Source organism: Takifugu rubripes, chromosome 19 (assembly GCF_901000725.2).
Source record: "Takifugu rubripes chromosome 19, fTakRub1.2, whole genome shotgun sequence".
NCBI lineage: Eukaryota > Metazoa > Chordata > Actinopteri > Tetraodontiformes > Tetraodontidae > Takifugu > Takifugu rubripes.
Window position 1 is genome coordinate 12,172,435 of NC_042303.1, and position 27,782 is coordinate 12,200,216.

At 42.8% G+C, this 27,782-nt stretch overlaps 2 protein-coding genes across 4 annotated transcripts; both read right to left on the minus strand.

The window, feature by feature from the left end:
- Positions 1-399: 399 nt before the first annotated feature.
- On the minus strand, positions 400-26,512 carry LOC115246768 (zinc finger protein Dzip1-like). Its single transcript, XM_029826062.1, has 7 exons — positions 26,048-26,512; positions 25,830-25,914; positions 3,135-3,226; positions 2,655-2,752; positions 2,076-2,113; positions 1,858-1,950; positions 400-1,139 (listed from the first exon to the last, which is right to left on the minus strand). The coding sequence occupies exons 1-6, from the start codon at positions 26,510-26,512 to the stop codon at positions 1,889-1,891; spliced, it is 840 nt and encodes a 279-aa protein (XP_029681922.1). The 3' UTR covers positions 400-1,139; positions 1,858-1,888.
- On the minus strand, positions 7,097-24,899 carry LOC115246975 (uncharacterized protein DDB_G0290301-like). Of its 3 annotated transcripts, XM_029827153.1 has the most exons (13): positions 24,661-24,899; positions 24,402-24,464; positions 24,050-24,090; positions 23,699-23,913; positions 23,473-23,596; positions 23,147-23,322; positions 9,305-9,428; positions 8,979-9,154; positions 8,753-8,876; positions 8,417-8,598; positions 8,175-8,253; positions 7,952-8,069; positions 7,097-7,659 (listed from the first exon to the last, which is right to left on the minus strand). In XM_029827153.1, exons 1-13 carry the CDS (start codon positions 24,826-24,828, stop codon positions 7,528-7,530), a joined length of 1,722 nt encoding a protein of 573 aa, XP_029683013.1. In that variant the 5' UTR covers positions 24,829-24,899; the 3' UTR covers positions 7,097-7,527. The 3 variants fall into 3 exon arrangements, with proteins under 3 accessions (XP_029683013.1, XP_029683015.1, XP_029683014.1); XM_029827155.1 differs by lacking the exons at positions 23,147-23,322; positions 23,473-23,596; positions 23,699-23,913; ... (1 more) ...; positions 24,402-24,464; positions 24,661-24,899 and adding exons at positions 9,531-9,730; positions 9,867-9,907; positions 10,219-10,281; positions 10,478-10,716; XM_029827154.1 differs by lacking the exons at positions 7,097-7,659; positions 7,952-8,069; positions 8,175-8,253; ... (2 more) ...; positions 8,979-9,154; positions 9,305-9,428 and adding exons at positions 21,341-21,828; positions 22,120-22,237; positions 22,343-22,421; positions 22,585-22,766; positions 22,921-23,044.
- Positions 26,513-27,782: the final 1,270 nt, after the last annotated feature.

Here is a 27,782-nt window from a genome sequence, read left to right on the forward strand (position 1 = left end):
GAGTTTAAGCAACTAAAATAATCAAGTAGAGTGTACTTGATAACTTAGTTTAGAATACTCTTGACTTAGTAAAGACTACTCAGAATTACAATTTTAATCTATTCAATGATTGCATGTTAAATGTACTCCCTTCAGTCCATATAACACACTTATCTAAATTGGACTTAGCATTTCTAAGTTATATATTTACTTGAACAGCAATCTGACTTACTTGCTAAAACCATGCAAACTCGACTTCACCAATCTAAGTGGTTCAAAAATATCTATACAGGAATGAAAAACAGGCTCCAATCTCCTAAAATAATCTGAATTACAATTACATAATAAATCAAGGTAATAACACAGTTGAAAGTTCAAATATATCAATTGTTTTTTGTTTTTTCTTCCATTTATATCAACTTTTTTAAAGATTGCCTTTAATGACATCCACAAACACAGCTTTAATACTGTACAGTCAATAATACAGTAAAGCTTTAAAACTGTAATACAGTTTATAGACCACAAGAACCAACATGCTGACAAGTGCACTTCTATATTCCTGAATAATGTTATTCAAAAATCACTAAATAAAAAGTATTTTTTTTAAAAAGTACTTTAGAAAAAGTATTCTCCTTAATAAAAAGTATTTTTTTTAAAAACATGCCGTCAAGTGCAAAGTGGCTTCATTAAATGAGTCCAAAAACCTGAGAGGGTAATGACTGGCAATGGATCTCACCTGTGTCAATGAATGTACGTACATCTACAGCCTCTAACTTGCTGATGGACCCGTGGGCTGACAATTTTAGTGGCGTGTCTTAAACTGAATCCACTCGTACTTTTGCATTCTAACTCAACAAGAGATTTTTAAGACTTTGCAATTTTGGCGGGAGCTTGCTCTCTCCCAGGCCAAGCATCACTCTTTGAATGAAGCCGAAAGTGTTTGTCATGGCTTTTGGGTAGTCTAAATGTAAAGCGTATGACAATCCAAACAAAAGGCAAAGTGCCTCAGGTAGGTTCTGGACATCATCCATTACAATACTTCCCTCAACAATGATGGCAGTAGATATTGGGAGAAGGTGGAGCTGAAGTTGCTCATCTTCAGGGACAACAGTCAGCACCCCGACGGATACTTGTGCCCAGGTCTCATCGGTGTCACGATCCTGTGATGAAACCAAACAAAAACATTACATTACAACAGGAAAATGTTGTTGATTGTCAATTCAAAATTGTCACCATTTCAACTGTCCTGCCGACACTGCCTTCCAGCCTTGTGCAGTAAAGGAATACTAGGACGATTTGGGAGTTAACCCTTTCTCTATCATTTTCATAGAGAGACAACATGATCAATATCATTTTTGTGTCTGTACGTGCAGTAGCTGGCTTTCAGCTCTTAACATCATGGCTTAGCTCAGTGCAAGCAATGGCAGTAAATAGAAGGCAGTGGTTCGGTAAAAGTGAACAAAATATTCACTGCCATGATTTGCACTAAGCTAAGTTGCAATGCTAACAGCTGGAAGCCAGCCACTGGACTATATCAATCTAGAAAACATTTTAAATTTTTTTAGGCATTTCTGCTTTATTTGATAGTGACTGTGGAATCAGCTCTCTCCATTGGTCAGAGAGGCAGATACACTCTCTACATTTAAGTCTAGGCGTAAAACCTTCCTCTATGACAGAGCTTTTAGTCAGGGCTGGTTCAGGCAGCCCTCTCGCCCTCTCTTTCTCCTCTCCCCCTCTCCTTCTCCTCTCATCTCCCCATCTCCTACTACTCTGCTCTGCCCCTCTCCTTGTCTTTTCCTCTGCCCCCCTTTCTCTTCTCCCCTCCTCATTTCCCCATAACTGTGTGTGCTCCTTTAGGATGCTCATAATATAACTTACAAAGCAGGTGTTGTAGAAGTCACTGGGATCATCACCAAGTAGAACAGGGAGGCCTCGGAGTACCATGGTGCGCAATGCCATCACATCTGGATTCTAGAAGTGGATGATGAACAAATTAAGCTCAAGATAATGCAGCATTCAAAAACTACAGCACAAAACAATTTTTGCAAAAAAAAAAGAAGCAGCAAAACAGCAATCACTATTTGAAGTCACCTTACCATGAGAAATAAAGACAGACAAAGCTCTCTGCATACACCTGCAACACACAGCAAAAAAGCATGGTGAGTAAATAGGGTTGGGCAAGTGTGGAAAAACACATTCACAACCGTTAGTTTAATTTTATTACAACAGTAATTAGCAGACTGCCATTTTGTATTTCGTCACGAGGCAGAATGAAAGAACTACAGAAGATGGGAAGAGTATTAGAGCCACTGAACAACAAAAAAAAAAAAAAAAAAACAATAATACAGGCGTAAAAAAAAATCTGTTCTGGGAAAAAGTCATAATTCTGAGGAAAAAAGTCAGAATTTCTCAGATGTCTTACTTTTTTCTCTGAATTCTGAGATTAAAGTCTGAATTTAGAAGAGGAGGTGGAGTACTACAAAAAAAGAAAGCAAAAACTATTTTATTATAATTATTATAATGTCTGTACTTACTTGTCTCTCCGTAAAAAGAGCGGGCCACCGCTCCTTCAAAGTTTTCACTGGTTAGACTAACGTTATGCCGCTAACGCTAACAGTCGTAGCAGTAATTAAAAAATATTAACAGGCAAAAAAATGATGGATAACTTACCTTACCTTTCTTCAAAAGAATAAACAAGACGACGCAAAATCCAAGTCAGCAGGCTGCCCTCAGTGCCCTGGCCTGTGTACTGGGCTGGTGCATTCATTGGTAGCTGAGCGGGAGACTGAATGTTGTTACTGCGCATGCGCACTTCTTCTTTGAACGCGCAGTGTGAGTGAGACTTTGTTGGCTACTTATTGTTGCGAGTGATCTTAACTATAAATAAAGTAATGTTCACTCTAAACACTAAGTATTTTGCGTTTTTCACCATGCAAGTGACTGTTACTTAATAAATACAATTCATAAGTGCATATTGTTGATAACCTAGTAAAGTTAACTAATGTTTGCATGTCAGGGCAGTTATTGGATTTTACAGCTGCTCCTGGTTGTCAAAGGAGACAATGACATTCTGTTTTTCACCACATGGATTTACAGAAATGATTTTGTCTGGACATCTGCCCAAACATTCCCCAACAGCAGTGTGGTTCTTCTACCTTTGCTGCTTGGGCCAGCTGCATCCTCAGATTGCTGATCTCCAGTTTCAGACTCTCGATCTCAGAATTCTTCTGATCAATTTTAACCATTACTGGAAAGATATAAAAACCAAGGTTTTTAGAGTCCACACCAGTGGAACATGAATGTGGCGTGTGAAGTATTTACAGTTCTGGCACTGGTCCGGGTGACGCCGCAGCATGTGTTTCTGAAGGAAGAAGGCATTCAGGTAGTTCTTCTCAGTGTCCACACTGAAAGTAAAGACAACAGAGCCAATATTTAACTTTTTTTTGTTTTTTCGAAAACCAAACCTTTTGACTGACTTTTGTTAAAACAATGATTTTAATATTCCTCAGGAGCGAGGCTTTAACATCTGAATGCTACCTGGATGCCGTTGTTGATGTTTGTTGCAAACAGAGATTGTTGCTTTTTAATAATAGTTCTCCTGGACTTCAGCTCAGAGACCATCCCCTTCATCTTCTCCTCCTGTTCCTTATTCTTGTCCTTAAGCTTTTGGCACTCTTCCTCACTGGATTTCAGCTTATCCTCTGTGTTTTGCAAGCCAGAAATGAGTTTTTCCTGGCAATGATGCAGCCACTCCAGTGACAACTGAGCCAGCCAAAAGAGTTTAACTAATGTCGGGTCTGCGGGGGACATGCACCGCGGACACCGCACAGTCTCCAAGCTGCAGTAGGTGACATCACTGATGTATTCCTGAAGGGCATCGATATCTACCGTCCTCACCAGTAGATCAATGTTCAGAACATTGATCCGTCGCCAGTCCACATTTCTCTTGTGTGAGCTAAAGTTGAAGCCAAGATTGTGATGGTCTCCTTTTTGGAATGCCATTGTCATGGAGTGTATCTTCTGTGGATAGGACACATGAATAAAGTGAAGCGACTGAATGATGAAAAGTGACTTCCCAATTCAAAACACCTCAACCTCCCACAAAATAAGAGACAAGAGAAAACCCTGGAAGTGATGCTGCAGCAGAAATGTTGGCCAATCGACCTTCTGTGGGATACTTAGCCTACTATTAAACATGCCCATATACGGCGGAGCTGGGAAATGGCTCCTAAACGTACAGTTGGAAACTATCTTGTTACAAACTATCCATAAATATAATTTCTTTATACATTTCAAAAGGCCTACCGCAGAACAAATGTAGTCAATCTTCTGATGCAGTAAAGCTGATTGTTGTTGGTTGTAAACTAAACACATTTATATTACATATATGGTTGATGTCAGGTTCCCAGTTTCTGGGAACTCTTTTGCAGGTTTTCTCCTGCGGGGGGCGTGGTGGAGCCATGCCTCAGCCGCAGGTGGTGCCGGGGACTGGTGCACCTGCAGACTATCGGTAATCAAGCCACCTATTTATGGACTGTTCTCACGGTTGGCCAGCATTGGCGTGTTTTGTCTGATTCGGAATACCCTGGCTATACCCACCTGGACTATCGTAAGACTTTTTCCTCCGTGGATTACTTTTGAACCCGTTCCTCGGACTATCGTTTATCTATTTCCTTCGTGGACTGCTTTTGACCCCGCTCGGGATTTTTTGTTGTAAGTTTTCATTTTCCTGTTTGGGTTAAGAACTGAGTCGTGGTCTCCACGCCTTTTGAGTTGCACGATTTTCTGTGAACTTAAAGCTTCTCGGAAGACGATCCGCCACTGTGTCCTGCCTGCTTTCGGGTCCTGATACAACCGCCCGTAACATCACACGCCAACCAACATAGATCCGGCGGACCAGGACGCAGTGCGCCGTACATTGGAGGCTCAGGGTAGGTTGCTGGGTCAACACGACCAGCTCCTTACCGACATCTGGACCTCTCTCCAGACTCTTAACGCCAGCGTGACGAACCTGCTCGCCTCGGGACGAGCGGAGCAGGCCCCGCCTCCGACCCCAGCGGAGGCGCCGAGAGTCGCGTCACTACTGCACCACAAGAGCCCCGCGTTCCTATCCCGGAGCGGTATTCCGGGGAGGCAGGTGCGTGTGCCTCATTCTTGCTCCAGTGCTCGCTTGTTTTTGATCTCAACCCTTCACATACCCCAGCGACAGGGCAAAAATTGCCTTCATTGTGAACCTACTCTCTGGGAGAGCGGCGCAATGGGCCACAGCCGTGTTGGCGAATTACCTACAGACATAGTTTCTGATCGGGGTCCACAGTTCTGCTCACAGGTTTGGAGGTCCTTTGCTCTGCGCTGGGAGCTTCGGTCAGTCTTACGTCGGGGTACCACCCACAGGCCAACGGGCAGGCCGAGAGAACCAACCAGAGCCTGGAGGATGCCCTAAGGTGTGTGTGTGTGTGGCAGCCCAAGACCCATCGTCCTGGAGCACCTACCTGCCATGGGTGGAGTACGCCCACAACTCCTTGGTTTCTGCTTCCACTGGTCTGTCCCCCTTCATGGCTTCCCTGGGCTACCAGCCTCCATTGTTTGAGGGCCAGGAGGAGGAGGTTGCTGTACCGTCAGTGCAGGCCAACATTTGCCGTTGCAGGAGGGTGTGGAGGCAGGTCCGCTCGACTCTACTGCGGACTTCTCGTCGATCCCAACTGCAGGCCAATCGACACCGGACGCCAGCCCCCTCCTATCAACCAGGTCAGAAGGTCTGGTTGTCCACAAAGGACCTTCCACTCCAGGTCGAGTCTCGGAAGCTGGCTCCTCGCTTCGTGGGTCCCTTTGAGGTGGATCGAAAGGTGAACCCCGCAGCCGTCCGCCTGAAGCTTCCCCCAGCGTTGAGGATACACCTCACCTTCCATGTTTCCAAGGTAAAGCCTGTTGCAGAGTCGAATCTGGTTCCCTCATCTGACCCTCCACCTCCTCCCCGCATTGTGGACGGAGGCCCTGCCTATACGGTCCGGAGTATCCTGGACGTCCGCCGACGAGGCCGTGGCTTCCAGTTCCTAGTTGACTGGGAGGGGTATGGTCTGGAGGAGCGATCGTGGGTTCCCCGACGGTTCATCTTGGATACAGCCTCCTCCGTGACTTCTATGCCCACCCGGAGAAGCCTGGAAGGACGCCTGGAGGCGCCCGTTGAGGGGGGGTGGGGGGGTAATGTCAGGTTCCCAGTTTCTGGGAACTCTTTTGCAGGGTTTCTCCTGCAGGGGGCGTGGTGGCGCCATGCCTCAGTCGCAGGTGGTGCCGGGGACTGGTGCACCTGCAGACTATCGGTAATCAAGCCACCTATTTATGGACTGTTCTCACGGTTGGCCAGCGTTGGCGTGTTTTGTCTGATTCGGAATACCCTGGCTACACCCACCTGGACTATCGTTTATCTATTTCCTTCGTGGACTGCTTTTGACCCCGCTCGGGATTTTTTTGTTGTAAGTTTTCATTTTCCTGTGGGTTAAGAACTGAGTCGTGGTCTCCACGCCTTTTGAGTTGCACGATTTTCTGTGAACTTAAATAAAGCTTCTCAAACGATCCGCCACAGTGTCCTGCCTGCTTTCGGGTCCTGATACAACCGCCCATAACATCCAGCCGTATATTCGATGGCCTGCAATTTAAAGTAAGCCTCATTCATATAGGTCTCGCTTGACCGGCGCCATTTTAGGGGATCCTTACGCGTAGGTGTGCCTCTCATCGATTGGCGGAGCGTTTACCGTAGTGCACCTACCAAAGGCGCAAAGCAGACACAAGGCGCTCCATATAAGAATTTTATGGTCGTAAAAAAACGGTAGTTACTCTTCCACAACACTTAAGCCACAGTGAAACATGGGGTCCTCATTAATACAAATATTTGGACACACACAGAGGGTTGTGCTTGTTTTCAAGATATACTTTATAAACCCCCATAGGGAAATTGAATTGTAATAGCAGCATAGACATGAAGGAATGTAACTATAGTGTATAGACAAATAGCAGCAGGTGTATTTACAAAGTATAGAAATAAAATACAAATAAGGTTAGAATGTAGGCATAGAGATAAAAACAATAATAAATTATAAGCATATTTACATACATATAGAAATAAGATTAAAACATAAGCATTAAACAATTAATGTAATTGAATGGGTTTGGAGGGCACCCGAGCTGATGCATAAATCCAGTCAAGAGAGTACAGCTCTGACAGGAGGAATTATACAGTGTAATGGCAGGAATGACTTCCTCCACCGTTCTTAGAAGCTGCTTCTCAGTTTGTCCACTGTTATGGAGCGGGTGGGAGGGATTGTCCAGGATTTATTCCCATCCACTTGCACATCCTAATCAACACAGTCAACCTTCAAAGTTCATCCATACAAAGTGAATCTATGAGATCGCGCATGTTTCAGTTGCTAAAATTGCGTCAACATTTATTTGATCAAACATCACATAAATATTGCTCACTATACATTTCCATCAACATGACTGCTGGCAGCTTTTCCTGCATGGCTCTTTCTTTATGTCTTCATTGTTATTTTACTTTTTAGGGCGGAACCACGGATACTTGTTCACAGTAGTCTTCTGCTCTAGCTGGCTGGCTGCTGGCTGGCTGCTGGCTGCTGATCTTTTAATACATATATTCTTGCTCTTCTGCTGCTTTTGCTGGGTCTAGAAAAGATGGACAGAGCTGTGAAAGGTGGGCCTGGATTTTCTTATTTGTTGCTTATTATTAGTTTATTAATTATTATTGAAACAGCTTTGAGTTTTTTTCTTCAAAATTAAAAAGATAAAGGAGGCCTTGAGTTACATGAGCTTGTGGCCATTTTTTTGAGCTATTGTGAGTTTTAGGGGACCAATTTTTCAAAGACTTAAAATTCGAAAATCTAAGATTTAAAGTCGGTCATCTGTTGAGTTTCCGGTGACACCAACAAAGGCCTTACCTTTTGTCCCCCAAACTCACCTTGTTGGTCTGCTGTTGACTCTGTCTGCCCTCAACCGGTTTCTCCGATTTTACTTCATTCTGTTCTTTTTTTTCCGTTTTTCCCTTCAATTTCTTTTTTAAATTTTTGAATATGTTCCTGGAGGGAAATAAGCAGGAATTTAAAACCATTTAAAACTTATCATTTAGGTGGAAATAATAAATAGAAAATCATTTGTTTTTCCAGAAATCTGACATTTCTTACAGGAAAGAAAATTTCTTTGGAGCTTCTGTAGATGTCATCGCCTCTGGTTGTGCTTTAGCAGAACGTCCAGCAGACGAAACTAGAAAAGATTGTGTTGGGTTTTCTTATACTGTGCAGTATTTTACAATTTAATATCCTGATAATAACGTCTACACAAATCAAATATGCTTCACTGCAATGACATGTAATACAGTACAATATTCTAATAAACTGTATAGCTTTATATGGAACACACAACGAACCTTTACCAGGTTCCCCCTTCTTATTAACATCCAGCTTGTTGTGAGTCTCCTGTTCACTTCCCCCTGAGTCACTGGGTAGCCAAGGACGGATGGACCATATCCGCATGACCTCCTGCTGCTGACTGGTGTCTCCTCCAGTTTCAGATTCTTCATCTGAACTGATTATTGAGTAAGAAGGGTATCTGTGGTGTTGGAGAGACAGTTTTTAAGATCAGTTACACTGAAGAGTTTCAGCAAAAATATTTAAAGAGAGACGATCAATAGTCTAACATTGATGGGGGACGACAAGAAAGAGTCGAGTTCAAAACTGAATTTTCTTCCATGGAATTGACTTACTTTGGTTTGGCTCTGGGCGTCTTGTCCGGTTCTGCCGGCTGGTCCAGGAGTTCACTGACTGGTGCTACAGGCTTTACCTGGATGTCTTTAGAGGGCAGCCTAAGCTGAGATCTCCCTGGCATCTCTGAACACATAAAGTGACCATTTTAACACCATCACCAATAGTTCATCACAATGATTTGCATGTTTAAATTAGATTGGGAGGTGGACAGTGAGTGACCTTTACCAGGTTTCTCCTTCTTATTTCCAGTCAGCTTCTTGTCAGTCTGCAGTTCATTTCTCTCAGACTGCCTGGGTAGCTGAGGACGGCGGGACAATTGCCGCTTGTCCTCCTCCTGCTCACTGGTGTCTCCTCCAGTTTCAGATTCTTCTCCTGAACTGGATGTTGAGACAGAAGGGTATCTGAGGTGTTGGAGAAACAGTTTTTAAGATCAGTCACACTGAAGAGCTTCAGCAAAAACATTTAGAGACGATCAATAGTCTCACATTGATGGAGGACGACAAGAAAGAGTCTAGTTCTAAATTAAATTTTGTTCCATGGCATTGACTTACTTTGGTTTGGCTGTGGACATCTTGTCCAGTTCTGCCGGCTGCTCCAGGAGTTTGCTGACTGGTGCTGCAGGCTTTACCTGGATGACTTTAGAGGGCAGCCTGAACTGAGATCTCGCTGGCATCTCTGAACACATAAAGTGACCATTTTAACACAATCACCAATAGTTCATCACAATGATTTGCATGTTTAAATTAGGGTGGGAGGTGGACAGTGAGTGACCTTTACCAGGTTTCTCCTTCTTATTTCCAGTCAGCAGTTCATTTCTCTCAGACTGACTGGGTAGCTGAGGACGGTGGGACAATTTCCGCATGTCCTCACTGGGTCTCTGGAATGTGTCACACTCCTGCTTTTGTAACTGCCATTTTCGTATTTTAGTCTCCTCCTGTTCACTGGACGTTTCGTCACTTGAGGAGTCATCAACAAATCTGAGGAGTTGCCAGATTAAATCAGTTAAATTCAAAGCCATGCAAAGCTGCTCATGAAGGTGTGACTATTTAAAGAGAGGAGAAGTATATTTTGATCTCCTTAATCACATTCATCACACTATCAAATTTTCCTTACATCTTGGAGCTCTGGGTTGGAGTGGGCATGGAGACCTTCCCCTGTGAAATGACAGATCATTTTAATGTTTGCATGAAGTTGTACCTCAATCCAAAGCGTTAAGGCCAGAGAGTCAGGGAACCGTCACTCTGAGGCTGAGACATTCATTATTTTTTTTTAAAAACTTGCCGAGCTCGAACGAATTTAAGTCTAGAATTTCCCCATTTGTGTTTTTCACCATACATCCATGGTGAAAATGCTCATTAACGTGCGCTGCACATTCTGGGGGATCATGTGTTATTTCACTTCCTCTCTCAACCTAATTATGCAGCCTGTGTCAGAGTGGCAGCCGGTGTGAATCTGACGTCCTTACCGTCTGCTTCCGGCTTTTGTTCTGCTCCCTCCTGTTTTTCTTCTGCACCCCGTGGTCCTGTTTCTGCACACACACACACATACATGCACACACACACAGAGACATTGGAACGGAGTCTGCTTAAGAGATCACAAACTAGGATCTGTTTCAATCAGGCTCATTTTGAGCAGAAGGTTTAAGAATATCTCTATAAAGACCAGGTGAACATCTGGACCATTATTAGAACATCTGTAGGGACCGATTGAGTGTCACTGTTCACCTCATTCACATCCTTCAGGGTGCTGTTCTCTGACTCCAGCGTGAGGTTCTCCTGTTGCAGCTTCAGGATCTGTGCCTGGAGCATTGTAGTTTCCTGCCGGAATTCTTCCTTTACATTTTGAGATTCCACTTTTTCCTGCTGCTGTTTTAGGATCTCTGCCTGGAACATCGTAGTTTCCTGCCAGAGTTCTTCCTTTATGTTTTGAAATTCCACTTTTTCCTCCTGCAGCCTCAGGATCTGTGCCTGGAGCATCGTGTTTTGCTGCTGGATTTCGTCTTTTCCATTTTGGAACTCCACTTTCTCGTGCTGCAGCTTTAGGATCTCTGCCTGGAGCATCGTGTTTTGCTGCTGGAGTTCGTCCTTTCCATTTTGGAACTCCACTTTCCCGTGCTGCAGCTTTAGGATCTCTGCCTGGAGCATCGTGTTTTGCTGCTGGAGTTCCTCCTTTCCATTTTGAAATTCCACTTTTTCCTGCTGCAGCCTCAGGATCTCTTCCTGGAGCATCGTGGTTTGCTGCTGGAGTTCCTCCTTTCCATTTTGCAATTCCACTTTCTCCTCCTGCAGCCTCAGGACCATTGCCCGGAGAATCGTGGTTTCCTCTTGGAGTTCCTCCTTTCCATTTTGGAACTCCACTTTCTCCTCCTCCAGATTCAGGATCACTGCCTGGAACATCATGACTTGCTGCTGGCGTTCCTCCTTTTCATTTTGCAACTCCTGCTGCAGCCTCCCGCTCTTTGTCTGCTCTTCAAGCTTCTTGTGCTGCAGACGGAGGTTCTCCGCCTTCAGCCTCAGGTTCTCGGCCTCCACCTTCATCGCTGACTTCTCCAGCTTCAGTTTTTCCTTCTCGTAGTGCAGCTCCAGCTTTTCCTGCTGCTCCTGGTTGTCAAAGGAGACAATGACATTCTGTTTTTCACCACATGGATTTACAGAAATGGTTTTGTCTGGACATCTGCCCAAACATTTCAGTCACATCACAAACCCAACAGCAGTGTGGTTCTTCTACCTTTGCTGCTTGGGCCAGCTGCATCCTCAGACTGTTGATCTCCAGTTTCAGACTCTCGATCTCAGAATTCTTCTGATCAATTTTAACCATTACTGGAAAGATGTAAAAAACAAGGTTTTTAGAGTCCACACCAGTGGAACATGAATGTGACTTGTGAAGTATTTACAGTTCTGGCACTGGTCCGGGTGACGCCGCAGCATGTGTTTCTGGAGGAAGAAGGCATTCATGTACTTCTTCTCACAGTGTCCACACTGAAAGTAAAGACAACAGAGACAATATTTAACTTTTTTTTGTTTTTTCGAAAACCAGACCTTTTGACTGACTTTTGTTAAAACAATGGTTTTAATATTCCTCGGGAGCGAGGCTTTAACATCTGAACACTACCTGGATGCCGTTGTTGATGTTTGTTGCAAACAGAGATTGTTGCCATTTAATAATAGTTCTCCTGGACTTCAGCTCAGAGACCATCCCCTTCATCTTCTCCTCCTGTTCCTTATTCTTGTCCTTAAGCTTTTGGCACTCTTCCTCACTGGATTTCAGCTTATCCTCTGTGTTTTGCAAGCCAGAAATGAGTTTTTCCTGGCAATGATGCAGCCACTCCAGTGACAACTGAGCCAGCCGAAAGAGTTTGACTAATGTCGGGTCTGCGGGGGACATGCACTGCGGACACCGCACAGTCTCCAAGCTGCAGTAGGTGACATCACTGATGTATTCCTGAAGGGCATCGATATCTACCGTCCTCACCAGTAGATCAATGTTCAGAACATTGATCCGTCGCCAGTCCACATTTCTCTTGTGTGAGCTAAAGTTGAAGCCAAGATTGTGATGGTCTCCTTTTTGGAATGCCATTGTCATGGAGTGTATCTTCTGTGGATAGGACACATGAATAAAGTGAAGCGACTGAATGATAAAAAGTGACTTCCCAATTCAAAAGACCTTAAACTCCCACAAAATAAGAGACAAGAGAAAACCCTGGAAGTGATGCTGCAGCAGAAATGTTGGCCAATAAACCTTCTGTCGGATACTTAGCCTGCTATTAAACATGCCCGTATACGGCGGACCTGGGAAATGGCTCCTAAACGTACAGTTGGAAACTATTTCGTTACAAACTATCCATAAATATAATTTCTTTATACATTTCAAAAGGCCTACCGCAGAACAAATGTAGTCAATCTGCTGATGCAATAAAGCTGATTGTTGTTGGTTGTAAACTAAACATATTTATATTACATATATGGTTAATAAAAGAGGATAATGGGCTTTCATATCAAAGAGATTAAACATAAAGGATATTAAAGAAATTGTCTGTCTGTCTGTCTGTATTTCATTTCGCAATTTTAATCAATTTTGGGCCAAGTTGTGGTAAAAGCCACAAGTTTTAGAAGTTCTCTTCAGATTAACAAACATAGATGTGACCAATTATTAAAAGTCATTTGGAAAACAGTGGAGTTTTTTTTACACATAGACACATGAAGAGAAGAAAAATGAATTGTAGTCGTAGCTGAAAATTCATTTTTACATTTGTGTGTTGGAGAAAGAAATGAGAAACACAAAAGTGTGCACTTGTGAAGGCTGAGCATCATTCCCAAAAACTAATTATAATCATGTATCTGTGAAATTTCCCTGTTCTCCACATTCTCCCACCATAACCAGTCCCAAAGCTTTGCGATAACCCTGATAACACCACGCATACTGCAAAACCGTCTGTGGGATAATTAGCCTGCTATTAAACATGCTCGTAGAGGGTGAAGCTGGGAATTGGCTCCTAAACATACAGTTGGAAACTATCTTGTTACAAACTATCCATAAATATAATTTCTTTATACATTTCAAAAGGCCTACCGCAGAACAAATGTAGTCAATCTGCTGATGCAATAAAGCTGATTGTTGTTGGTTGTAAACTAAACATATTTATATTACATATATGGTTGATAAAAGAGGATAATGTGCTTTCATATCAAAGAGATTAAACATAAAGGATATTAAAGAAATTGTCTGTCTGTCTGTCTGTCTGTCATTTAGCAATTTTAATCAGTTTTGGTTGAAGTTCTCTTCAGATTAAAGATCTGAACACGGTAACCAATCATGAATGAACAATCTATTGAATTCAATTTTCAGGAACCCACAAATCCAAATGGAGCAAATCAATCACTCAATCAATCAATATTTATACAGCATCTGTTACAATCTAAATTGTCTCTAGGTGCTTTACAGTATCCAAGGGCCTGACCCCCAACAAGCAACAGTGGCATGCAAAAAATCCCCTTTAACAGGAAGAAACCTTGAGCAGGACCTGTCTGTCTGTCTGTCTGTCTGTCTGTCTGTCATTTAGCAATTTATCATTTAGCAATTTTAATCAGTTTTGGGTCAAGTTGTGGTAAAAGCCACAAGTTTTAGAAGTTCTCTTCAGATTAACAAACATAGATGTGACCAATTATTAAAAGTCATTTGGAAAACAGTGGAGTTTTTTTTTACACATAGACACATGAAGAGAAGAAAAATGAATTGTAGTCGTAGCTGAAAATTCATTTTTACATTTGTGTGTTGGAGAAAGAAATGAGAAACACAAAAGTGTGCACTTGTAAAGGCTGAGCATCATTCCCAAAAACTAATTATAATCATGTATCTGTGAAATTTCCCTGTTCTCCACATTCTCCCACCATAACCAGTTCCAAAGCTTTGCGATAACCCTGATAACACCACACATCCTACAAAACCTTCTGTCGGATACTTAGCCTGCTATTAAACATGCTCGTATAGGGCGGAGCTGGAAAATGGCTCCTAAACGTATAGTTGGAAACTATTTCGTTACAAACTATCCATGAATATAATTTCTTTACACATTTCAAAAGGCCTACCGCAGAACAAATGTAGTCAATCTGCTGATGCAATAAAGCTGATTGTTGTTGGTTGTAAACTAAACATATTTATATTACATATATGGTTGATAAAAGAGGATAATGGGCTTTCATATCAAAGAGATTAAACATAAAGGATATTAAAGAAATTGTTTGTCTGTCTGTCTGTATTTCATTTCGCAATTTTAATCAATTTTGGGCCAAGTTGTGGTAAAAGCCACAAGTTTTAGAAGTTCTCTTCAGATTAACAAACATAGATGTGACCAATTATTAAAAGTCATTTGGAAAACAGTGGAGTTTTTTTTACACATAGACACATGAAGAGAAGAAAAATGAATTGTAGTCGTAGCTGAAAACTCATTTTTACATTTGTGTGTTGGAGAAAGAAATGAGAAACACAAAAGTGTGCACTTGTAAAGGCTGAGCATCATTCCCAAAAACTAATTATAATCATGTATCTGTGAAATTTCCCTGTTCTCCACATTCTCCCACCATAACCAGTCCCAAAGCTTTGCGATAACCCTGATAACACCACACATCCTACAAAACCTTCTGTCGGATACTTAGCCTGCTATTAAACATGCTCGTATAGGGCGGAGCTGGAAAATGGCTCCTAAACGTACAGTTGGAAACTATTTCGTTCCAAACTATCCATAAATATAATTTCTTTACACATTTCAAAAGGCCTACCGCAGAACAAATGTAGTCAATCTGCTGATGCAATAAAGCTGATTGTTGTTGGTTGTAAACTAAACATATTTATATTACATATATGGTTGATAAAAGAGGATAATGGGCTTTCATATCAAAGAGATTAAACATAAAGGATATTAAAGAAATTGTCTGTCTGTCTGTCTGTCTGTCTGTATTTCATTTCGCAATTTTAATCAATTTTGGGCCAAGTTGTGGTAAAAGCCACAAGTTTTAGAAGTTCTCTTCAGATTAAAGATCTGAACACGGTAACCAATCATAAAGGATGATAATGGGCTTTTATCATTAAAGAGATTAAACATGAAGATATTAAAGAAATTAAAGACAATCTGAACATGGTAACCAATCATGAATGAAACAATCTATTACATTCTATTTTCAGAAACCCACAAACCTAGAAGGCGCAAATCAATCAACCAAGCATCTGCTACAATCTAAATCTTCTCTAGGTGCTTTACAGAAGAATCCCAGGGCCTGACCCTCAACAAGCATGGAAAAACATGCCCATAAATGGCAGAGCTGGGAAATGGCTCCTAAACGTAAACTTTGAAACTATCTTGTTTTATGACCGTGCTTATAAGTAGAGCAGTTGCGTTTATTTGGGGGACACGAGGGTGACGTGTGTCCTCAAAAACAAACAAACCAGTATGAACCCAGCAGCTCTGGGACGTCAAGCGTTCCTTCCAACCTATTTGATTCAGTCTCTAGCTGTTTTTTTTGGTCTGCTCATCCTCACGTAAAAACAGTCAGCAGAAGGGCGATTGTGGGAGAAGCAGCCTTCATCCTTCATCTCAGCTTTATTCTCCCTCTCGTGCGTTCCTCTTGAGTTTGTCTTGTTTTCCACTCCTCCTGACATGTAATGCAGTACAATATTCTAATAAACTGTATAGCTTTATATGGAACACACAACAAAACTTTACAAGGCTTCCCCTGCTTATTTACAGTCAGCTTGTTGTCAGTCTCCAGTTCACTTCCCTCTGACTCACTGGTCAATTGAGGACAGCAGGACAATATCCATATGTCCTCCTCCTGCTCACTGGCGTCTCCTCCAGTTTCAGACTCCTCACTTGAACTGGATGTTGAGACAAAAGGGTATCTGAGGTGTTGGAGAAAGTTTTTAAGATCAGTCACACTGAAGAGTTTCAGCAAAAATATTTTGAGACAATCAATAGTATAACTGATGGAGGACGACGAGAAAGAGTCTAGTTCAAAACTGAATCCTCTTTCATGGCATTGACTCACCTTGGTTGGGCTGTGGACATCTTGTTGGGGCTTACAGGCAAAGGCCTGGTGGCCGGAGCTATTCCCAAGGGACCGGACCGGGGTGCAGCCCGAAATGGCGACATATGCCCAACTTCCTGTAGGCTCCCCACCCACAGGAAGATCCATGAGGGGAAGGTATCATGCTGTTGTTTGTGTCTATGGGCCAAACAGAAGCACAGACATCCAGCCTTGTTGGAGTCCCTAGGAGGGGGGGTGGTTAAAAGTGCTCTGACTGGGGATCCCATCCTTCTACTGGGGGACTTCAACACCCATGTGGGCAAAGACAGTGACACTTGAAGTGGCGTAATTGGGAGGAACGGCCTCTCCGACCTGAAACCGAGTAGTGTTTTGTTATTGGACTTCTGTGTTCATCATAGTTTGTCCATAACAAACACCGTGTTCATGCAAAACGGTGTCCATTCGTGCACATTTGGACACTTGGCTGAGGAGAGGGGCTGCACTGTCAACCACTCACAAACTAGTGGTGAGTTGGATTCACTGGCAAGGGAGAAGACTAAACAGGCCCGGTAGACCCAAATGTAATGTGAGGAGTTGTTGAGAACATCTGGCTGAGCCCTCTACCAGGGAGATCTTCAACTCCCACATTCAGAAGAGCTTCACGCATATCCCAAGGGAGGCTGGGGACATCGAGTCGGAGTGGACCATGTTCCCTCCCTCCATTGCTGATGCAGCAGCATCAAGCTGTTGACGCAAGGTCTCTGGTGCCAGTTGTCGCGGCGGGCCACAAACATGGTGGTGGACATTGGAAGTAAGGGACTCTGTCAACCTTAAGAAGGAGTTCTATCTGGCCATCTTGCCCCATACACCTCCCCAAACAGCAGGCCAAGCAGGTTGCAGCTCGGGCTGTCCAGGAGGCAAACACTTGTGTCTGGGAGGAGTTCAGGGAAGCCATGGAGAAAGACTATGGGTCAGGCGAGAAAAGATTCTGGCAAACCATTCGGCGCCTTAGGAGGGGGAAGCAGTGCTCTGCTAATTTTTGATAGTGCAGACGGGGACCTTCTGACCTCAACTGGGGATATTGCCGGACGGTGGAAGGAATATTTCGAGGAGCTCCTCACTGTCCTGGCTGGCACGCCTCTGCAACATCGCATGGCATTTGGGGACAGTGCCACTTGGGTGGTGGTACCTCCTTTTAAAAAGGGCAACCGGAGGGTGTGTTCCAACTATAGCAGGATCACACTCTTCAGCATGCCTGGCAAGGTCTACGCCAGAGCACCGGAGTTGAGAATTCGACCGATAGTTGAACACTGGATTTCATAGAAATGATGTGGTTTTGGTCCTTTCTGTGGAACACTGGGCCAACTCTATATCCCCTGCAGGGTGCTTGAGGGTTTATGGGAGTTTGTCCTGTGGTATATTTTCTTCTGGTGGTAATCGAGAGGTGTTGATGAGGAAGGAATCTTCGCAGACACATACTTGGTTATAAGAGATGTTTATTGGAGAGAACAGTCAGGTATCAATCAGACACCGCAGCTTGCCCGAGGGAGTTTTTGCAGGTGAAATGGTGAAGATCTCCAAAGTGCTTACTTCGATAACCCCTTCTTATATAGTCAGGTAAACACATTCTTCTCCGATGACCTCATAACACAGTATAGCCAACCAAATGGAATAGAGTCCAGTTATTATCAAAAATGGAAGCAAGGCATCATGGTACACATCCTCATGTGAAGAACAATGAGGAGCCTATGGACCCCAGTATCACCTCTTATCAGCTTCTCTTACGGGAAAGAAACAAGATATCCATCACAAACATGAAAAGAACAAGGGTCGCAGGACACCTGTAAAACATATCTTGAGATGGCGTCAAGCTGGCTGAAAAACAAGTTGTGGCTTTACAAAGGTCAAGGCCTGCAGAGAATAGAGGCATAGACTTCAGATACTACATAACACCCCCCCCCCCCCCCCCCCCCCCCCCCGAAATTGCGCAAAGTAAAGTTTTATTGAAGTTGATGGTGACCAATAAAGTAGGATAATTTGATGCACATGAGCAAAAGATTGATTGGGTAGGAGTAATTCATATATGAAAATTCAGTGGACTGTGAGAGCAAGTCTCTGATGGTCCCTCTGTCTATGGTGACCACCTATGGTACTCCAAGCAAATTTTGCAAAAAGGTTATATTCAGGGAGAGTTTGGCAAACACAAATGAGACACTCAGAAACAAAATCAAAAAACTGTCCATGGTCAAGCTGGTCGACCCATTGGACCTTACCTCGGAACTTTCCCTGCCTAAGTACTCATCTCCCTATTCACCAAAAACCTGAGTTTTCATAACATCTGCCTACTGATGAAATCACCCAAATAACTTTATTGACAAAAACCGTGTGTGTGTGTGTGTGTGTGTGTGTGTGTGTATGTGTTAAACACATCAAACTGCAGTTTTTTGAACTTGTACTTCGTAGTCCCCTGATGAAGGATCTTCAGGTGATTCACATCTTCAGTTGTTCCACATCTTCATTCAGTGTCCTCCAGCATCTTTCACTGTTCATTTTGAGTGAGTCCATTCAAACATAGTTGTCACCCCAACGTAGATCCCCAACTACTGTCCTGGAAACAGATCTGGCAGTATCCTTGCAAACAAAATATTGGTTTCATTAAGAGGAATACAGTACAAACATATCAGAGCATGAGTATCATATCTCAATCGAATATACTGCATATTTATCAACCATCTTGTCAGAAATGTCCTCATCTGAATCAACCAAAGCTTTATCACTTAAGCGCGGCATCTGGGTCTGATTGCCAGGCATCACCACACCAATCCAATGCAATATCAACACCTTGGCACAGGTCAATGACAAAGTGCAAAAACAAACTATCACACTACGACTGCACCGAGAACCTGAAACAACACAGCTCCCATTGGATGTAACCTAGATGCAATCTAAAGCCATGTCATCTTTCAACAACGTAAGTCTGTGACTCCTCTGAGCATTGGAAAGATGTTCAAAGCCTCTTATGGTTTCATTAGTGATATTGTCAATATTTTCGGCAAGAAATACAACAACATACCACGGAAACCAACCGATACCCCATTTTTCTCCTAGATTTTTCTCCAATGGATAGATTCAAGATTGTGAAATTGTGCAAGTTCTCTCATTCTCCTAGCACCCGAGGCAGCAGTAAAATTGCTGGTAGAATTGGTGTCATCTGAAGGCGGGGTTGTACCACTGGTGCCACTTTGTTCTGAGCCTAGACACAATGCGACAAGTGATACTATGTTGGCGAACCTTTGACCTGGACAGCAGTTCCGGAACAACGCACAACTTCAAATGGACCTTGACGACACTCGTCAAACCACTTCCTCCGGAACACCTTTACAAATACCTTATCTTGTGGTTTCACTGTGGTGCTCGTCGAGCCTCTGTTGCGCCTCTTCCTGCTGCTGCCTTTCACAAACATATGTGGGTATTCTTTTATGAAGAATAGCCAAATAGTTAACTTAGGCATGCATTTCATACTCAAGAAGTTCCAGACTTGGGCCTTTGCCACTTGTGCGCCAAGGAGTTGGCATTCGTCTGCCTGTTGCTAGTTCATGTTCAGGAACCCACAAACTCAAATGGAGCAAATCAATCAATCAATCAATCAATCAATCAATCAATCAGTCTTTATATAGCATCTGTTCCAATCTAAATCGTCTCTAGGTGCTTTACAGAATCCCAGGGCCTGACCCTCAACAAGCAACAGTGCCATGGAAAAACATGCCCATATAGGGCAGAGCTGGGAAATGGCTCCTAAACTTAAACTTGGAAACTAGCTTGTTTTTTGACCGTGCTTATAAGTAGAGTAGTTGCATTTATTTGGGGGACACGAGGGTGATGTGTGTACTCAAAAACAAACCAGTATGAACCCAGCAGCTCTGACACATCATGCGTTCCTTCAAACCTACTTGATTCAGTCTCTAGCTGTTTTTTTTGTCTGCTCATCCTCACGTAAAAACAGTCAGCAGAAGGGCGCTTGTGGGAGGAGCAGCCTTCATCTCAGCTTTATTCTCCCTCTCGCCCGTTCCTATTCATTGTCCAACATCCCGAATTCCTCTTCTTAATCATCTGAATCAGACTCACCGACCGGTTCCGCTTCAGCGTTGATTTTGTGAAAGCTGGTACAATACATGAAGACGGTATTATAGCCCATGCGTCTACAATCCACCCGCATATGGTGGCATAACTTGCCCGCCGCTGCCTCATAGATGTGGCTGGGCGCCCTTATCTTGTCGCGGCAGTAGGTGCGGAAGATGGCCGCCCTCTCCTGGTAATCCGCGGGCAGCCGCTGCGCAACAGTTTTCCTCGCGCGTAGGGAGAGATGCCGCCGCCTCATAAAGCGAAAACACTAAGATTGCTCGATTGCCATTTTCAGCCACATATTCGATGGCCTGCAGTTTAAAGTAAGCCTCATTCATATAGGTCTCGCTTGACCGGCGCCATTTTAAGGGATCCTTACGCGTAGGTGTCGCTAATCGATTGGCGGAGCGTTTACCGTAGTGCACCTACCAAAGGCACACAGCAGACACAAGGCGCTCCATATTAAAAGGCGCACCGTCGATTTTTGAGAAAATCTCAGTGTTTTAGGTGCGCCTTATGGTCGTAAAAAAACGGTAGTTACTCTTCCACAACACTTAAGCCACAGTGAAACATGGGGTCCTCATTAATACAAATATTTGGACACACACACACACACAGAGGGTTGTGCTTGTTTTCAAGATTCAAGATATACTTTATAAACCCCCATAGGGAAATTGAATTGTAATAGCAGCATAGACATGAAGGAATGTAACTATAGTGTATAGACACAAATAGCAGCAGGTGTATTTACAAAGTATAGAAATAAAATAAAATACAAATAAGGTTAGAATGTAGGCATAGAGATAAAAACAATAATAAATTATAAGCATATTTACATACATATAGAATAATATAGAAATAAGATTAAAACATAAGCATTAAACAATTAATGTAATTGAATGGGTTTGGAGGTCACCCGAGCTGATGCATAAATCCAGTCAAGAGAGTACAGCTCTGACAGAGAAGGAGGAATTATACAGTGTAATGGCAGGAATGACTTCCTCCACCGTTCTTAGAAGCTGCTTCTCAGTTTGTCCACTGTGTTATGGAGCGGGTGGGAGGGATTGTCCAGGATTTATTCCCATCCACTTGCACATCCTAATCAACACAGTCAACCTTCAAAGTTCATCCATACAAAGTGAATCTATGAGATCGCGCATGTTTCAGTTGCTAAAATTGCGTCAACATTCAATTACATTTATTTGATCAAACATCACATAAATATTGCTCACTATACATTTCCATCAACATGACTGCTGGCAGCTTTTCCTGCATGGCTCTTTCTTTATGTCTTCATTGTTATTTTACTTTTTAGGGCGGAACCACGGATACTTGTTCACAGTAGTCTTCTGCTCTAGCTGGCTGGCTGCTGGCTGGCTGCTGGCTGCTGATCTTTTAATACATATATTCTTGCTCTTCTGCTGCTTCTGCTGGGTCTAGAAAAGATGGACAGAGCTGTGAAAGGTGGGCCTGGATTTTCTTATTTGTTTCTTATTATTAGTTTATTAATTATTATTGAAACAGCTTTGAGTTTTTTTCTTCAAAATTAAAAAGATAAAGGAGGCCTTGAGTTACATGAGCTTGTGGCCATTTTTTGAGCTATTGTGAGTTTTAGGGGACCAATTTTTCAAAAACTTAAAATTCGAAAATCTAAGATTTAAAGTCGGTCATCTGTTGAGTTTCCGGTGACACCAACAAAGGCCTTACCTTTTGTCCCCCAAACTCACCTTGTTGGTCTGCTGTTGACTCTGTCTGCCCTCAACCGGTTTCTCCGATTTTACTTCATTCTGTTCTTTTTTTTCCGTTTTTCCCTTGAATTTCTTTTTTAAATTTTTGAATATGTTCCTGGAGGGAAATAAGCAGGAATTTAAAACCATTTAAAACTTATCATTTAGGTGGAAATAATAAATAGAAAATCATTTGTTTTTCCAGAAATCTGACATTTCTTACAGGAAAGAAAATTTCTTTGGAGCTTCTGTAGATGTCGTCGCCTCTGGTTGTGCTTTAGCAGAACGTCCAGCAGACGAAACTAGAAACGATTGTGTTGGGTTTTCTTATACTGTGCAGTATTTTACAATTTAATATCCTGATAATAACGTCTACACAAATCAAATATGCTTCACTGCAATGACATGTAATACAGTACAATATTCTAATAAACTGTATAGCTTTATATGGAACACACAACGAACCTTTACCAGGTTCCCCCTTCTTATTAACATCCAGCTTGTTGTGAGTCTCCTGTTCACTTCCCCCTGAGTCACTGGGTAGCCAAGGACGGATGGACCATATCCGCATGACCTCCTGCTGCTGACTGGTGTCTCCTCCAGTTTCAGATTCTTCATCTGAACTGATTATTGAGTAAGAAGGGTATCTGTGGTGTTGGAGAGACAGTTTTTAAGATCAGTTACACTGAAGAGTTTCAGCAAAAATATTTAAAGAGAGACGATCAATAGTCTAACATTGATGGGGGACGACAAGAAAGAGTCGAGTTCAAAACTGAATTTTCTTCCATGGAATTGACTTACTTTGGTTTGGCTCTGGGCGTCTTGTCCGGTTCTGCCGGCTGGTCCAGGAGTTCACTGACTGGTGCTACAGGCTTTACCTGGATGTCTTTAGAGGGCAGCCTAAGCTGAGATCTCCCTGGCATCTCTGAACACATAAAGTGACCATTTTAACACCATCACCAATAGTTCATCACAATGATTTGCATGTTTAAATTAGATTGGGAGGTGGACAGTGAGTGACCTTTACCAGGTTTCTCCTTCTTATTTCCAGTCAGCTTCTTGTCAGTCTGCAGTTCATTTCTCTCAGACTGCCTGGGTAGCTGAGGATGGCGGGACAATTTCCGCTTGTCCTCCTCCTGCTCACTGGTGTCTCCTCCAGTTTCAGATTCTTCTCCTGAACTGGATGTTGAGACAGAAGGGTATCTGAGGTGTTGGAGAAACAGTTTTTAAGATCAGTCACACTGAAGAGCTTCAGCAAAAACATTTAGAGACGATCAATAGTCTCACATTGATGGAGGACGACAAGAAAGAGTCTAGTTCTAAACTAAATTTTCTTCCATGGCATTGACTTACTTTGGTTTGGCTGTGGACATCTTGTCCAGTTCTGCCGGCTGCTCCAGGAGTTTGCTGACTGGTGCTGCAGGCTTTACCTGGATGACTTTAGAGGGCAGCCTGAACTGAGATCTCGCTGGCATCTCTGAACACATAAAGTGACCATTTTAACACAATCACCAATAGTTCATCACAATGATTTGCATGTTTAAATTAGGGTGGGAGGTGGACAGTGAGTGACCTTTACCAGGTTTCTCCTTCTTATTTCCAGTCAGCTTCTTGTCAGTCTGCAGTTCATTTCTCTCAGACTGACTGGGTAGCTGAGGACGGTGGGACAATTTCCGCATGTCCTCACTGGGTCTCTGGAATGTGTCACACTCCTGCTTTTGTAACTGCCATTTTCGTATTTTAGTCTCCTCCTGTTCACTGGACGTTTCGTCACTTGAGGAGTCATCAACAAATCTGAGGAGTTGCCAGATTAAATCAGTTAAATTCAAAGCCATGCAAAGCTGCTCATGAAGGTGTGACTATTTAAAGAGAGGAGAAGTATATTTTGATCTCCTTAATCACATTCATCACACTATCAAATTTTCCTTACATCTTGGAGCTCTGGGTTGGAGTGGGCATGGAGACCTTCCCCTGTGAAATGACAGATCATTTTAATGTTTGCATGAAGTTGTACCTCAATCCAAAGCGTTAAGGCCAGAGAGTCAGGGAACCGTCACTCTGAGGCTGAGACATTCATTATTTTTTTTTAAAAACTTGCCGAGCTCGAACGAATTTAAGTCTAGAATTTCCCCATTTGTGTTTTTCACCATACATCCATGGTGAAAATGCTCATTAACGTGCGCTGCACATTCTGGGGGATCATGTGTTATTTCACTTCCTCTCTCAACCTAATTATGCAGCCTGTGTCAGAGTGGCAGCCGGTGTGAATCTGACGTCCTTACCGTCTGCTTCCGGCTTTTGTTCTGCTCCCTCCTGTTTTTCTTCTGCACCCTGTGGTCCTGTTTCTGCACACACACACACATACATGCACACACACACAGAGACATTGGAACGGAGTCTGCTTAAGAGATCACAAACTAGGATCTGTTTCAATCAGGCTCATTTTGAGCAGAAGGTTTAAGAATATCTCTATAAAGACCAGGTGAACATCTGGACCATTATTAGAACATCTGTAGGGACCGATTGAGTGTCACTGTTCACCTCATTCACATCCTTCAGGGTGCTGTTCTCTGACTCCAGCGTGAGGTTCTCCTGTTGCAGCTTCAGGATCTGTGCCTGGAGCATTGTAGTTTCCTGCCGGAATTCTTCCTTTACATTTTGAGATTCCACTTTTTCCTGCTGCTGTTTTAGGATCTCTGCCTGGAACATCGTAGTTTCCTGCCAGAGTTCTTCCTTTATGTTTTGAAATTCCACTTTTTCCTCCTGCAGCCTCAGGATCTGTGCCTGGAGCATCGTGTTTTGCTGCTGGATTTCGTCTTTTCCATTTTGGAACTCCACTTTCTCGTGCTGCAGCTTTAGGATCTCTGCCTGGAGCATCGTGTTTTGCTGCTGGAGTTCGTCCTTTCCATTTTGGAACTCCACTTTCTCGTGCTGCAGCTTTAGGATCTCTGCCTGGAGCATCGTGGTTTGCTGCTGGAGTTCCTCCTTTCCATTTTGAAATTCCACTTTTTCCTGCTGCAGCCTCAGGATCTCTTCCTGGAGCATCGTGGTTTGCTGCTGGAGTTCCTCCTTTCCATTTTGCAATTCCACTTTCTCCTCCTGCAGCCTCAGGACCATTGCCCGGAGAATCGTGGTTTCCTCTTGGAGTTCCTCCTTTCCATTTTGGAACTCCACTTTCTCCTCCTCCAGATTCAGGATCACTGCCTGGAACATCATGACTTGCTGCTGGCGTTCCTCCTTTTCATTTTGCAACTCCTGCTGCAGCCTCCCGCTCTTTGTCTGCTCTTCAAGCTTCTCGTGCTGCAGACGGAGGTTCTCCGCCTTCAGCCTCAGGTTCTCGGCCTCCACCTGCATCGCTGACTTCTCCAGCTTCAGTTTTTCCTTCTCGTAGTGCAGCTCCAGCTTTTCCTGCTGCTCCTGGTTGTCAAAGGAGACAATGACATTCTGTTTTTCACCACATGGATTTACAGAAATGGTTTTGTCTGGACATCTGCCCAAACATTTCAGTCACATCACAAACCCAACAGCAGTGTGGTTCTTCTACCTTTGCTGCTTGGGCCAGCTGCATCCTCAGACTGTTGATCTCCAGTTTCAGACTCTCGATCTCAGAATTCTTCTGATCAATTTTAACCATTACTGGAAAGATGTAAAAAACAAGGTTTTTAGAGTCCACACCAGTGGAACATGAATGTCACGTGTGAAGTATTTACAGTTCTGGCACTGTTCCGGGTGACGCCGCAGCATGTGTTTCTGAAGGAAGAAGGCATTCAGGTAGTTCTTCTCACAGTGTCCACACTGAAAGTAAAGACAACAGAGCCAATATTTAACTTTTTTTTGTTTTTTCGAAAACCAGACCTTTTGACTGACTTTTGTTAAAACAATGGTTTTAATATTCCTCGGGAGCGAGGCTTTAACATCTGAACGCTACCTGGATGCCGTTGTTGATGTTTGTTGCAAACAGAGATTGTTGCTTTTTAATAATAGTTCTCCTGGACTTCAGCTCAGAGACCATCCCCTTCATCTTCTCCTCCTGTTCCTTATTCTTGTCCTTAAGCTTTTGGCACTCTTCCTCACTGGATTTCAGCTTATCCTCTGTGTTTTGCAAGCCAGAAATGAGTTTTTCCTGGCAATGATGCAGCCACTCCAGTGACAACTGAGCCAGCCGAAAGAGTTTGACTAATGTCGGGTCTGCGGGGGACATGCACTGCGGACACCGCACAGTCTCCAAGCTGCAGTAGGTGACATCACTGATGTATTCCTGAAGGGCATCGATATCTACCGTCCTCACCAGTAGATCAATGTTCAGAACATTGATCCGTCGCCAGTCCACATTTCTCTTGTGTGAGCTAAAGTTGAAGCCAAGATTGTGATGGTCTCCTTTTTGGAATGCCATTGTCATGGAGTGTATCTTCTGTGGATAGGACACATGAATAAAGTGAAGCGACTGAATGATAAAAAGTGACTTCCCAATTCAAAAGACCTTAAACTCCCACAAAATAAGAGACAAGAGAAAACCCTGGAAGTGATGCTGCAGCAGAAATGTTGGCCAATCAACCTTCTGTCGGATACTTAGCCTGCTATTAAACATGCCCGTATACGGCGGAGCTGGGAAATGGCACGTACAGTTGGAAACTATTTCGTTACAAACTATCCATAAATATAATTTCTTTATACATTTCAAAAGGCCTACCGCAGAACAAATGTAGTCAATCTGCTGATGCAATAAAGCTGATTGTTGTTGGTTGTAAACTAAACATATTTATATTGCATATATGGTTGATAAAAGAGGATAATGTGCTTTCATATCAAAGAGATTAAACATAAAGGATATTAAAGAAATTGTCTGTCTGTCTGTCTGTCATTTAGCAATTTTAATCAGTTTTGGGCCAAGTTGTGGTAAAAGCCACAAGTTTTAGAAGTTCTCTTCAGATTAACAAACATATATGTGACCAATTATTAAAAGTCATTTGGAAAACAGTGGAGATTTTTTTACACATAGACACATGAAGAGAAGAAAAATGAATTGTAGTCGTAGTTGAAAACTCATTTTTACATTTGTGTGTTGGAGAAAGAAATGAGAAACTCAAAAGTGTGCACTTGTAAAGGCTGAGCATCATTCGTAAAAACGAATTATAATCCTGTATCTGTGAAATTTCCCTGTTCTCCACATTCTCCCACCATAACCAGTCCCAAAGCTTTGCGATAACCCTGATAACACCACGCATACTGCAAAACCGTCTGTGGGATAATTAGCCTGCTATTAAACATGCTCGTAGAGGGCGAAGCTGGGAATTGGCTCCTAAACATACAGTTGGAAACTATCTTGTTACAAACTATCCATAAATATAATTTCTTTATACATTTCAAAAGGCCTACCGCAGAACAAATGTAGTCAATCTGCTGATGCAATAAAGCTGATTGTTGTTGGTTGTAAACTAAACATATTTATATTACATATATGGTTGATAAAAGAGGATAATGTGCTTTCATATCAAAGAGATTAAACATAAAGGATATTAAAGAAATTGTCTGTCTGTCTGTCTGTCTGTCATTTAGCAATTTTAATCAGTTTTGGTTGAAGTTCTCTTCAGATTAAAGATCTGAACACGGTAACCAATCATGAATGAACAATCTATTGAATTCAATTTTCAGGAACCCACAAA

Bases quoted from the DNA above. Each gene is read 5' to 3' on its own strand.
- LOC115246768 (XM_029826062.1), bottom strand. From the start codon at position 26,512: ATGGCATTCCAAAAAGGAGACCATCACAATCTTGGCTTCAACTTTAGC. The intron at 3,227-25,829 runs GTAAATACTTCA...ATATCTTTCCAG, and splicing joins CCCGGAACAGTGCCAGAACT to TAATGGTTAAAATTGATCAG. The intron at 2,753-3,134 runs GTAGAAGAACCA...TCTCCCGCTCAG, and splicing joins AGCTGGCCCAAGCAGCAAAG to CTACCAATGAATGCACCAGC.
- LOC115246975 (XM_029827153.1), bottom strand. From the start codon at position 24,828: ATGTTCCAGGCAGAGATCCTAAAACAGCAGCAGGAAAAAGTGGAATCT. The intron at 24,465-24,660 runs GTGAACAGTGAC...GTGTGTGTGCAG, and splicing joins CCCTGAAGGATGTGAATGAG to AAACAGGACCACAGGGTGCA. The intron at 9,155-9,304 runs GTAAGTCAATGC...CCAACACCTCAG, and splicing joins ATGTCCACAGCCAAACCAAA to ATACCCTTCTGTCTCAACAT.